Source organism: Haliaeetus albicilla, chromosome 6 (genome assembly GCF_947461875.1).
Source record: "Haliaeetus albicilla chromosome 6, bHalAlb1.1, whole genome shotgun sequence".
NCBI lineage: Eukaryota > Metazoa > Chordata > Aves > Accipitriformes > Accipitridae > Haliaeetus > Haliaeetus albicilla.
Window position 1 is genome coordinate 5,289,617 of NC_091488.1, and position 13,645 is coordinate 5,303,261.

Here is a 13,645-nt window from a genome sequence, read left to right on the forward strand (position 1 = left end):
AGGGAAACCACTGTGCTAATGCATCTAGCAGCTTCCCAAACCAGACTACATATCTTGCCGGATTGGAGTTTGAATAAATTAATGATTGCCTGAACCCATCTGTGTAGACATACCCTTGATCCTGGCCATTCTTTGCCCCTCAAATGCTGTTAAAACTAGGGGACTAGGGTGGAAATAAATGTTCCCTGCAACACCAGGTAACGCAGTTGTAGTCAGTGGAAATTCTGGACCCTCCATGGTATGAAAAATGTGTATTTCAAATAAATGCATCAGTGCGATAATTACATATGCAAGAAAACAGTGGGATAGCAAGAATAATTTTCCCTCTAAATAAGAATGTGCAAACCATCTTAACAGACAATACCCTGAGCCTTTAAAACAGTTCGAACACTGCATTATTTCTTATTATTTATCCCTTTGAGAAATGATACATTCTCACCTTTACTCAAAGACTTCCAACAGAGCAACACTGCTCTCGAGCATGTGCAATGGTTATGACCATTACTAAGGTGACAGCAGAAAATGGCATTACCCCATCAGCATTTTGTCGGCTGTCACAATTTCCCCATATATCTCTTGACCTTTCTGTGTGTTAACTTGCTTGCTGGGTTAACACTGTCCTACTGTAGAAGCAAAAACCTGCTATGTAATCTCCCTTTACCTCATACTTGATCCATTCAGTGTTATGTCAAGGCGTTGTCAAAGGCATTAGGCGCTTGTCTGTTGTTAAGGATCATGGTTTCACAAATACTCCAAAGAAAAATAATGGGAAGAGTGAACCTCTTTTTCTTTTGTTTTCTTTCTTTTGTTGTTGCTTTTTTTGTTTGTTTGTTTTTTTCCTGGGGATATAACAATCCGATAGGTAATACTCAAATAGTGTATTTTGTACGGGAGGGAATGAGCACAGGGTCATTTCATGGGTTTGGAAAGTTTGAAAGTAGTTACAGTTTTACCATTTTAATTTTGTCATCTGCAAATGTCAATGAGCATAGTATACATGGTTCCTCAGGAAGAGGAAGTGGACTATTCAAGATTAGCAATGTTTCATTAATTTCATTTATACTCTTTGCACCTATCCTGCATTTGTCAGGCTTTTCCAAAAAATGCTACCAGAGTACAAAAAGGTGTAAAATGAGGAAAGGATTGGCTCAGTAAATAACTGAAGTCATCATTGACTGAATATGACGTTACTTATGACACACAGATGAGTAGTCAATCAAGTCTCTTTTACAAGCAATTGATATTCTCGATAGCCTGTGCATAGTGTTGTCGAGAGAGTTAGAAGGATGTTAACATTTCATTACTCTCACCATTGATTTTTTTCTGCTTTCTTCACAACAAAAGTCAAAACGTGACCTCTTATTCCACTGAATTAGTTCCAGAGCACTTGGCATTATTGACCTCCTAATGAAAATTAATGATGGCTCTTTTAATTCAGCCTTTCAAGTATGCACACCAAGCACATTTAAGAAACAGGCACATTTATTTCTCATATTGAAATGAAATAACACACTGTTAAGTAACGAAATGTACATTAATGCAACATTAAATTTGCAAATTTAAGCACACAGAATTCAAGAGATTTAAACTGCATTATCAGGAGCTGATGGTGCAAAGATGTAAGCTTGGCAATAATTTCAGACCTGGAAAGCTAATGAGTTTTACAAGTAAGCTACACATATGCTTAGAACATTCCAGCCCCAAGCCCTAAATTTATTGTAAAAATCTGGCAAGACTGAAACGTTTTTACTATGCAACAGAGACAATTGCACATTAGCTTAGAAATTTCCATGTTTTTCTTTTCCCTTTGAAAGCTAGAGAAGAATTAAAATTGTTTTCAGCAACTTTTTTCTTCTGTGCTCCCAAGCTGTCACCCCACAGCCGAATGGATTTCCTTCATACAGAGCCTTACACAAATGCTTATGAACAAACTGACTTCAGTGTATGGATATGGATCCCTTCTTCCTTGCATCTGTGTAAATAAAGATTGCCTCTACCAGGTAAAACAGGAAAGGTGAATGGATTCATATCTGGAGATTGGGTGAAGGCTTGCCATTTTATCTGAACAATTTCCTATTCCTGGGAAATTGTCCCAGAAATAATTCCTGGAGAATTATCTAGGACATCTGCAAGAATAATGGATAAGCTAACTTACTTTCTTCCTCTCTTTCCTTAGACAACAAAGACTATGATGCGTATCTATCTTATACCAAAGTGGATCCTGACCAGTGGAATCAAGAAACTGGAGAAGAAGAAAGATTTGCTCTTGAGATCCTACCAGATATGCTTGAGAAGCATTACGGATACAAGTTGTTCATACCAGACAGAGATTTGATTCCCACAGGAAGTAAGTCAAGTCTTCATGCTGGTGTGTTTCCTAAACAGCAAATGCAGCGGTTGCAGTGATTGTTTTAGTATAGTTTCTATACCTACTCCTTCAGAATGTCACCTTTCCTCCCTTGTCTTAGAGAATGGTGAAGATAAGCCACCAAACATACTTCAGGTGTATTTGCCAGATAAGAGGATTATTTTTTTAGTATTTGTTTTATGTCGATTGAAGGTGAGACAGTGCAGAAAGGGCACGCATAAGTAGAGGAAATGAATGAGACTAACATTTTTTCACAGATTTTTTGAGAGCTTGCCTATCTAGGAATGAATACAGAGGTCTTTGTTTTCTGTTCCTTAGAATTTACCTGGAAAGATAGCCATGTTTCTAAGTATTTATTACAGAAATTCAGACAGGAAAGAAAAAGTTGTGTTTGGACTAAGGCAAGGGTTAGTAATACCATCTACAGTAGAGCAAAGTAGTGAATTCTGCTAGTGTCCACTGCTGATAAACGTGTAGTGGAGGTACTGGATCATTCTCAGAGACTGAAAATTAGAATTGATTCCAGCTGGTACAAATAGATCTTTTTCATGTTTCTTTCACATATTACAACCTCCGTACAGTGATTTTTTGTAAGTTGCTCTAGCATTCTTCATAACTTCAGTGTAACCATACAGACCGCTGCTAAGATCAGTATCTTTTACTAAAGATAAGAAAGGATGCTTGGTATAGGCAAAGCACAACATCGAATGATCACGTGGATGTTTTTTGAATCTACAGCAAATTAAACATTAATCTGCAGGAGGCAACAATGGGTTTGTGAATGTGTGTGGTGGGGGTGTGAAAGGAAAAGTAGAATATAATCCTACAGTAGACCTTAGAGTATCCTTTGGGTTTGAGACCGAACCCCTGAAGCACACAGTTGCTGCTCTGTTACCTGCCTGGGCGACTTTGCCTCTTTAAGGAAAAAAATGGTGATGGACACACATGTTCCAATAAAGATACAGATATTGATACAAAACCACAGCTCATAAACAAACACAATCCATAGCGCATGAGGGAATAGAAGTTTCGCAGGATCACGGAATGGCTGAGGTTGGAAGGGATCTCTGGAGGTGGTCTTGTCCAACCTCCCTGTTCAGGCAGGGCCACCTAGAGCAGGTTGCCCAGGACCATGTCCTGGCAAGCAAACCTGGCACGTCTGCAAGTGATGTTTTTACATATATCAGTGAGCTCTTCTGGGAGCGGGGATTTGCCTCTGTTGTTTCTCCCCAGTCTATGGGAGCAGAGTGTTTTCTTAGATTGATTTTTGAGCAATTGTCTTATTTTGTAGCCTACATTGAAGACGTGGCAAGATGTGTAGACCAAAGCAAGCGACTGATCATCGTCATGACTCCAAATTACGTGGTAAGAAGAGGCTGGAGCATCTTTGAACTGGAAACGCGGCTTCGAAACATGTTAGTCACGGGCGAAATCAAAGTGATACTGATTGAATGCAGTGAACTACGAGGAGTTATGAACTACCAGGAGGTCGAGGCCCTGAAACATACCATCAAGCTCCTCACTGTCATTAAATGGCATGGACCAAAATGCAACAAGTTGAATTCCAAGTTCTGGAAACGTTTACAGTACGAAATGCCTTTTAAGAGGATTGAACCCATCACACACGAGCAGGTTTTAGATGTCAGTGAGCAGGGGCCCTTTGGGGAACTGCAGACAGTCTCCGCAATTTCCATGGCTGCTGCCACCTCCACTGCTCTTGCCACTGCCCATCCGGACCTGCGCTCCACCTTTCATAACACATATCATTCACAGATGCGCCAGAAACACTATTATCGAAGCTATGAATACGATGTACCTCCTACCGGCACCCTGCCGCTTACCTCAATAGGTAACCAGCATACCTACTGCAACATCCCTATGACACTTATAAACGGTCAGCGGCCACAGACAAAAACTAACCGGGAGCAGAATCCCGAAGAGGCTCACACAAACAGTGCGATACTGCCCCTCTTGCCACGGGAGACCAGTATATCGAGTGTCATTTGGTGACCGAAATGCAAGGGGCCGTCAACCCCCTTGAGTAGGAGCTGAGTCTGCAGTCCAGTGCCTGGAACTACATCCTCGACTGCTGCTGTTAAACATGCATTACAATCGATAACATACGAGGAAAAACAGGGTCTTGTACATATGGTTTTTGCAATTTCTTTGTAGCATCAGTCTTCCTGTTTTACCCATGTCTCTTCCCATTCACATTTTCGACTTTGTTTTATATGTCATTGGAATTTGTATATTTACATTTTTTTAAATGAAGAGACTGCTGTATAGATAGGAAACTTTTTTGCTTCATTAGTATAGTTTTAGACTTTTGGTTTGTTTGGTTTTAACCTTTCTTGGGAATGCTTGGACAAAGCTATGTTGATATCAGAAGCACCATCCATTTTGTTGGCCTGCCTAGCCTGATTCCTGAAGGCCATGCCTGCTGCAGTTCACCTCTTTTGGAGAATATCTGTTCTTAGAAGGACCCCATCCCTCACTGAGAGCTCCAGTTTCGTTTCTACTCCCGTAATGTACACTGCTCCTTCCCCGCCCTTACAATGACCCCCGTTCGGGGTAACACTACAGTCTGATCATCTAACATGTAACTTGGTAGATACCTGTCAAACAACAGAATATACCCAATCTGTATCGGTTGCTTCACAGTAGTCACTACAGAGTGTGTAGAAACTAGAGACGGTTTGGTTTTTGCTTTCTTGGGTTTGGTTTTTTTTTTATTATTATTATTATTTTAAGAATGAGTTGATTGTATCCCTTTTATAAATATAAAAGCAAACCCTATTTTTAACACTTCCTGGAAAAATATTAATGTGGTTGTGGATTTTATTTTTAAGCATTTAACTTTTTCTTTTCCCCCTTTCAAAATCCTGCAAATAAGATCGTTTGCAATCGTCAGGCAAGTAAGACAAGTGAGGCAATAGGCACTGAAGTGCAGAGAGTCCTGCTGATATTTACAGTGATGAGTTCCAAACCAAAGGGGAATAAAAGGACAGTATTGTAGATGGTTTGTCACTTTGTATTACAGAAAGTGTTATTTTCTAAAAGAGTAAGAGCAAAACATTATTTTGCTGTGGATTACAGAGTCCCCTTGTATTTTAATGTTCCAAAACCTGTATTTGCTTTAAAATGATATATTCAGGATTAAGAAATCTGCTTTCATTTGGTTTTAGCTTGTAACAATAAGTAAAACTTTATTAATTTCAACATGATTTCAGTAAGAACTCAGGCAGAAAAAAAATGACATGAATACCAACAAATATCATTGTTTTCAGAATAAACTTTATTTATACAAAATTAATATTTAAATCAGACCTGGAAGTATTAAAAACAATTTATTCACTTTAATGAATAAATAAATTAGTTTTATTTTTTATGTATGATTCTATCTTTGAGGAGTTGCAAATAATGCGTGTACCATGGCTGCCAGGGAAGAAAAAACCCCCAACACTATGTTTACATCTGGGCATCTTTAAGACAAATGAAATAAGCATCTTACTCATACTTATGTTTTAAATAATGGAGAAGTCCTTTCCGGTTTTAGAAAGAGAGGGGAGCGGTGCTGTAGCTCTACAACATATTCAGGCCAAGCTCTCTGCTAGTGTCTTCTAGCAGAAGCAGAGGAGCTGGGGCAGAGTTACTGGTTGCAGCACACGGTCATATAGTCATGGGTTTGATTTACCCTGGCAGAAAGGTATCCTGGCAAACAGACCTTATAGTCTATTTATGTAATTAATTAGCTTTAGGTATTTTTATGGTAGCTGAATGATAATGGATGTGTGGGGTTCGGTCATCCTGATTGTCACAATGAGAAAGGTACAGCTTATAATATTTTGGTCTTCTTAATGAGAAGTGATGGGTAGAGAGCGGTTAAACGGCAGTTTGGGGGATGTTTGTGGGAGTAATCCAGAACTGACAGCGTGGGAGGAAATGACTATGCTCCTGTTGTGAAAGTCAAGAAATCTCAGTATCTGCATAACAAGCTAATAGAGCTTTGGGATGTGCGCTGATTTTTATTTGCTTAAAAATGTTTATTTCTCTGACAATTTGCTCAAGTCCTTTTCTACAATCTGCTCTTTATTACGGTGTCTCCCTCTGGACATGTGCCAAAACATCCACAAAATGGAAATGAAGCTGCCAGGCCAGATAAAATTTTAAGAGAGCTTTGCACATTTAGTTATTTTCCTAGCGTAAGAAAGCTATTATTTATTTGCTCTTACAGACACCTGTCAGACACTGATGGCATTTTCCTTCATTCGCCTGGATGCCAAATACCCTGGTATCCTCTGAAAGCAATGCATTATTTTTCCCCTTTCCCTCCCCATTACATGCCCTGGGGTAAAGACTGGGATGTGGAAAAAATGTAGGCTATAACTATCTGACCGCAGTCACATTTAGACGATCGGTACGTGTTTCCCTAGCCACATGGGGAGTACTTTTCTGTTGTTCTATTTTTAGTGTAGATTTAAGCACTTTGAATAGCATGATTCAGGGATTGATGGATACTCTTTGATAGTCACACTACTTAAAAAAAAGTTTTTCTTATTATGTTTTGTCATAATATTAAACAAAAGAAAAACAAACAAACAAAAGAAACCGCAAAACGAAACCTGAAATAAATGGAGAAGCTGTCTATGGCTTTAGAAACATTCCTCCTTAGTATTCCATCTCTACGAACAGCTCTGTGTGGGGAACAGTGAAGGAAACTGTTGCGTGTTCACGTGCTCTATGTTTGACAAAAGTTCTGTTGGAACACAAAATAAAATGAAAAAAAAAAAAAAAAAGCAAAACCTCAACCAAACCTGTCATTGCCCTAGTGCTTAGGCTCATCCTTTTCTGGTGAAGGTGTTCCAGTTTTTGACAATGCAGCCTGAAGCATGCATGCAATAGTCACATATAAGGTTTAGCCATAAGCAAATAGCACTTTATTTTAAAAACTGCACAGTGTGATGATCGGAACAACTTACTCTGCCTGGTCAATAATTTCGGGTCTGTATGTGGATTCTATGCACATGAATTATCCAAGTGTGGTGCTTTGTCTTTATAAGGCTCTCTCTAATCAGGGTAGTCCTTGATATAAAACTAAAAGACTCTGTTGCACAACCTGTGGAAATTCCGTATATAGGTTCTCCGGACAGCACATATAGCTGGACAGAAATGGGGGACTGTACAGTATGCAGCTAATTATTTTGAAGGCAAAGTGCATTGCTGGGTCTGATTCTGTTCTCAGTTGCAGCAGTATGATTTGAGAGTAAAGCTAATAAAGTTGAATGAGTATAAGATTGATTTGTGTGAGAGAAGAAAATTGGAAAAGCAAAGGAATTCATATTTGCAGTCTGTGACAAGCTGAAATCTTGGCCGCAAGGAAAGCAGCAGCAAAATGTCTTCTGCATTTTATTAGGGACCCAGTTCTCACCTGGCAGCCAACATCAAACACTTTCAATATGATCTGCTTCAGCGCTAAATACTGTTAGGCTTAGATGCAAACTAAGATTTTTCTATTACTGCACAGCTGTGAGAACCATGTGTATGTTACATAATGGGTGATAATCAGCTCCAAAATAATTGGAAAGCTTGTTATACCCGCCTGATTAAAATTCACAAAGTTTTACTTGGATATTGTGCATTAATGACACATTTAAATTATAGATAAAGCAGTGAGATTTGGGGAAAACTGGCCTGGTAAACAGGCTTCCTTCATTCTTAAATTGAAAACAAAAAAAGAAGAAAATGTCAAGCTAGCAAGCCTAAGGAGAGTTTAATTAAAATCAAAGAAGAAAAAAAAAAATCACCGCAGCAAAGTAAGCTCAAAAATAGGATAAAGGCCACTGGAGAAAAAAAAGGTCAAAATACACACCTATGTTTTGACTGTATCGCGGCTTTTTTTGTCACGCAAAGCTCCGTACCCTGGCTCACCTACATCAAGCAACTGGCTTTTTTGGGGCCTATCCAGACAGATCGGCAACACAAATATGTCCCTGTATGTCTGATACGCTTCCGAATGATTTTGTACTTGTTGATAGTCTAGCACAGAGAGTTTTTGGTGTGTCTTCTATTGTCGTGAAACAGAGGATGGCAGAAATCTGCCAGTGCTAAAAAAATCTCGGTAACAGGCTTAGTTTATTGGCCAGAGTAACTAGATTCCTTCACACCCACCCCTTATCTGATTTGCTGTTATTAGAACACTTTTTTTAACCCATTTCTCAGCTGAGTGAGAGATTAATGACTGGCATCAGAAAAAATGTAAGCAACTTCATGAGTCTCATATAATGAATGCTGCAAGTTCCTCTGCATTTTTTCTGTATTATCACAACTCTTCATGTCCTAAATAGCCCACTGAGTGGAGGTTGGAGAACACTATCGTGTCTTTCATTTGAGATTCACTGAATTTAGGATGGATGCTGAGCTGTCATTTGTGATGTAATTTTGCTGGGCTATTTCCCATCGACTCTGGCTATACCTTCCAAGAAGACGTGTTGGCAGCATCGCACTTCTCCAGCTGGCCTTGGGTTGATGTTCCAGGACTCAGAGATGTTGCCCTGGGGAGAGAAACTAATAGAAGCACTTCAGCTATTAAGAGTTTTCCTATGCTTTTTGTTTGTTTAAATTCTGTTTAAGACAAAGTTGGAGCTTTGCTCTGGACTAATAAGCTCTGCGGGTGCAAGGTCAAGAGTCCAGAGAGTCATGAAGTAGTCAGAGCAGAAATTACAAAGGCACACCTGGTACCTTACTTGGAAAATGTATAAATTCTGAAGCTGCTCAGATTACTAAAAAATGAATACATTTAGACTGAGGGTTGTTGAAGGAAATTATTCTGTTTGTTATTACAACCAGCCTCATTCCAAAAGCCTATCAGCATTCTTACATTAAATAGCCAATACCCTAGATATAATGTAATTTCAGAAACATTCAGTAGTCAGTTAAAATGTTTTTATTTTGGTGGATTAAGAGTAACATGATTCTTTAGGATCTATATGTTAAATAAAGTGGATAATCTCTATCTAGTACTGACCTTACAGAAAGTACAAACATCTCTTTGCTGGGTCACTATTATTAGAAAAACAATTTGAAGCAAAATCTGAGAGCTAAGAACTTGCTGGAGATATTCTTAATAATTTTTATAATGACATCTCTCTCAACCGTCAAGGCATGACAGAAGGAACACACAAATTACTCCAAAAATAAAATGCCTGTCCTTTTTAACCTTCTTTTTCTCTGTTTATCAAATATTAGCTCTCTCTCTGCCCCCCTCAAAAATCATCCAGGAAAAATGAATACCTACGGAGCCCACACTCTCAAACGCATTTGGTGACAGATAAAGAAGTGCAAACCCGAGTGAGGGGCTGCACCACATGGCCGCAGCTGAGAAGCTCGCCAGTGGGGAGACCGTGTGCGCGGAGAGAGCGAGCACAGGGCCCTTTGGCCATCGTGTTGAGTTACTCCTGTGTCAGGTGGGTGCAGTAGGAACTATAGGCTCAATACATCACGACTCTTCCACCTTCTATAGGCAACACACAGAGAAGGTGAGCAGGAAGCCTTGATGTTAGTGACAGTAAATGTGAGTGCCGTCAGCTGGCTAAGTACAGGTACCCTGCTGCAAAGCAGCCAAAAGAGTAGAAACAGGTGTCAGTGTTTCCCATAAAAGCCAACACTGAGCATAGAAAGAGGTTAGTTTGCTGGGTTAGCGTGCAGTGCAATCCACAAAATGACAGTTACGGGAAATTGCCATCTCAATCAGCTAGTACCACACCTGAGCTGCCTCACAGCAACTTCCATCCCATCCCATCCCTTCTCTTCCCATCCCATCCTACCCCATCCTACCCCATCCCACCCCATCCCATCCCCACCCCATCCCTTCCCTTCCCTTCCCATACCACCTCGGCCCATCTCTTCCCATCCCACCCCATCCCACCCCATCCCATCCCATCCCACCCCATCCTCTCCCACCATTTACCTTGCAGGCTGTAATTAAAAGTACAAGCACACAAAGCTAGCTGTGAGCCCTCAGGTTGGGGTACCTGCAAAAACTCTTTGCAGAGATGTTTGGGGTGAGTAGATGTCTTCTCTCCTGAGAAGACCCTTACAGGAGCAAAGCTTTGATTTGGAAAAAGTTTTTATTTTTGTTTGCAGTTCGCACACCACTTTTCACATCCCTGCAGAGTGCTCACGTGAAGGCATATCCTGATACTGTCCTGAACCTTCTGTGAAGTAAAAAGAAAGTCTTAAAAAGATTAGTCATGAGCAAAAAAATATTTTCACCCATGCATCTGCCATTGAGCTGCAGGGTCTGCACACAGACTCGAAAACCAAAAATAAACAAAGAAATGCAAAATAGCAAATAAACCCTATTTAAACCTGGTTTTAAGGGCTGCTTTTTTTTTTTTTTTTTAGGGAAGGTTGTTTTCTCCTGCTGTTTTGTAGGAAGTTATGTGAGAGACTGTTCTAAATTTTCTTTTAATTCTTTGCATGACAGGTAAATCACAGGGGGATTTTATTTATTTTTTGAGAAAGTCCCATTCTTCATTTTAAGTTTAAAACACAAGTGGCAATGAATTTACAGACTTAGAAGAAATTGCTTGCCAGAGTTAATATTCTCTGGCGAACAGCTCACTGCAGACCTAATTAAGTTCTTAGGGACATTTCAGTAGAAAATTTAAACAATTAGTATTATACATTTACCTTCAGCATCACATTAGAACATTGTACATTTATCTTCTTAAAACCCAGGCAACATCAAATGGAACATTTACATAAACACAAAGCAGAGAGCAAAACGGCGACAAAACTGTCTCTCCATCTATCTTAGCAAAGTAGTTCAGTGACATCAGGCTCCTTCTTTGAGATCACTAACCTACGCCTACCTCAGCAAAACACATGAATCTGCAGAATGTGCAGATACCTGCAGAAAAATTGTTGCAATAAGCACTCTCGAATCTTCATTACATCACAAAAAGCACTTTATACGTTTTTATGCCTATACATAGGTATTTTAACTTCTAATCATTTAATCACAGAACAGTACAACAAAATAAAATAAGTAGCACTCTCGTAAAAATTCAAAGAAGTCCCCAAAACCTGGGTTTGTTCACAGAACAAAGTTTTCCATGTGCTGCAAGAAGACGACAAACTTGCAACCAGGCCATTGCTAGGGGTGACACGGGGTGGGCGAAGGACACCGAAGATCTTCCCTGGTCATGTCACAGCCAGGTAGGTGGTACATGACTGGCACTCATCTAGTCCTGCTGCCACGGGAGATCACAGCCACCCTTTGCCTGTAGGACACTGGGTACCCGAATTTACCAGGTATTTCCTTCACCTCCTGGGTGCTATCTGAAGCCATTTATATAAGCTTGTTAGAGCTAGGAAATGTTTTTTTTTCTAGATGACAGGATCTACCTGAATCATCTGCCAGAGTTCCTATCATTATAAATAATAATTAGAGTCAGTACGGTTCATCTCCTAAATTCTCCGCTTGCCTTTTCACTCTCCTAAACAAAAGAGATCGTGAATAGCTCTCAGTGACATATAGCAAATAGCATTCCTACCCTCTTTTTTTTTTTTTTACTGTTAGATATTTGAAGCGTGAGAAACAGCAGCAAAGACACTATCTGCTTGAAATGACACTTGCCAAGTTGTTCTTTAGGGAATGTTGAAGAAAAATTCCCTTCTCAGTCATTTTGGGCACCTTACCAGCTATGCTGCTTTCAAACTCCTGGCGAAGAGCACTCTAGAGCATAAGGGGTTGGAGACAGACTGAAGCGCACACGCATATAATTTTCAAGGATGTTTTCATTCCTTGTTGCTCCTTGTATTGGTTTTTGGGTTGTTTAGCTTTATTTTGTTTTGTTTTCATAACAGACATCAGGACTGAGATACCGTTGCACTAAATTAGTTTAGTGATGGCAGAGCCACATTAGAAAGAATGGAGTTGAGCTCCAGAGAAAAGTCGTCATAAACTAGGCTGAAAGTCTCCTACCTGTTCAAAGAGCTGCTGGATTTCCTTAGCTCCCACTTCAGGCAGTTCTCCACTTCAGAGGCACTCCAACAAAGAGGTCTCGAAAGAGAAAATGGTGCTTTCAGGTGCCGTAATACCTGGAGTCTCAGACACAGTGAATCTGATGCCACTAAGAGATGAGATTTCTGTGAGAAAACTGAGGTTTCCTTCTCATTTTGGCCTTCTGATTGCCATCTGTTGGCTTGCTAAGGTTCTCCTAAGACTCAAAAAAATAAAATCAGATGGTTCAAAGTCAAGGTGAATCAATGGAAATAATGTATAATATCATCATTGATTGTTTCAAATAGCTGACTAGAATGCAGATATCTGCCCCTTCGTCCCACACCTCTTCCTGTCCTTCTGCCCTAGCTAGTGTCTGGCTATAACTTATTTTACAGGTCCTGTAAAATTGTGATCTAGGGGTTTTTTATTACTATATTAGTCAGCAAACTCAGAAATAGTTTAAGATAACATCTTGGTTTCATCATAAAGGTTTGCAGATTTGTTAATCGTTTTTATTTTATACCTGTGCAGCAGCTAATAAAGTAGGCAGCTGCCCAGTGCTGGGCAGTGGTGAAGCAGCCAACACAGTTAGGGAGCTGAGGGTGCTAAAAGGCAAAAATATTCATCTTAGCTCTTACAGTAAAATGGAATTAAATTATCCTCCCAACATTACATCTAAATATCCACCGCTGTCACTTTTGACCGTAATTTTGCTGACAATTTTGAGTCACATATCAATTTTGCAAGAAAAGCACCCTATAAAGTCTGTGCAGTTACTAGTGTGGTGTGACTATTCGTAATATATAAACTTAAGCATATGCACCATTTCATAGGTATATATTTTTATTAGCATATTGTACATAACCGCACTTTCTTCAGAAGGTAAGAAAACAAAATGACCAAAAAGACCTTTGTAAGAAAGAACATGTGCCTACTTGCAGTAGCAGAAGAAAAATTTCACCACCTTCACTTTTACAAAAAAAAGCTGCAAATGTAATACAAATAAAGAAACAAAGGTCTGTAGAGGATTGTTTGATTCTAATGTCAACTGCAGCATCTTTTTACCAGCAGCAATTTGTCTAGGGGATTTAGTTTCTTTAATTTTATTCTGTTACTTCACTCAGCTCAGGAGGAGCTGGCTGTCCATAAGCAGCACAGCAACACAACTCAAGCAGTAACAGTCCCGTCTTGGGAGCGTGCTATTCAAAGTTAATAGCTGGATAAGCATCTTGATAAAGCACTTTTTTTGTTAATAAAGCTCTCAGCTG

At 39.6% G+C, this 13,645-nt stretch overlaps 1 protein-coding gene across 1 annotated transcript in view; it reads left to right on the forward strand.

The window, feature by feature from the left end:
- The window catches only part of IL1RAPL1 (interleukin 1 receptor accessory protein like 1), a 728,553-nt gene extending 722,178 nt beyond the window's left edge, over positions 1–6,375 (forward strand). Inside the window, exons 10-11 of the mRNA XM_069784874.1 lie at positions 2,177–2,347; positions 3,660–6,375. Coding sequence (XP_069640975.1) covers positions 2,177–2,347; positions 3,660–4,378 — 890 coding nt within the window. The 3' untranslated portion in view covers positions 4,379–6,375. The remainder of the gene's footprint in view (positions 1–2,176; positions 2,348–3,659) is intronic.
- The last annotated feature ends 7,270 nt before the right edge of the window (positions 6,376–13,645 follow it).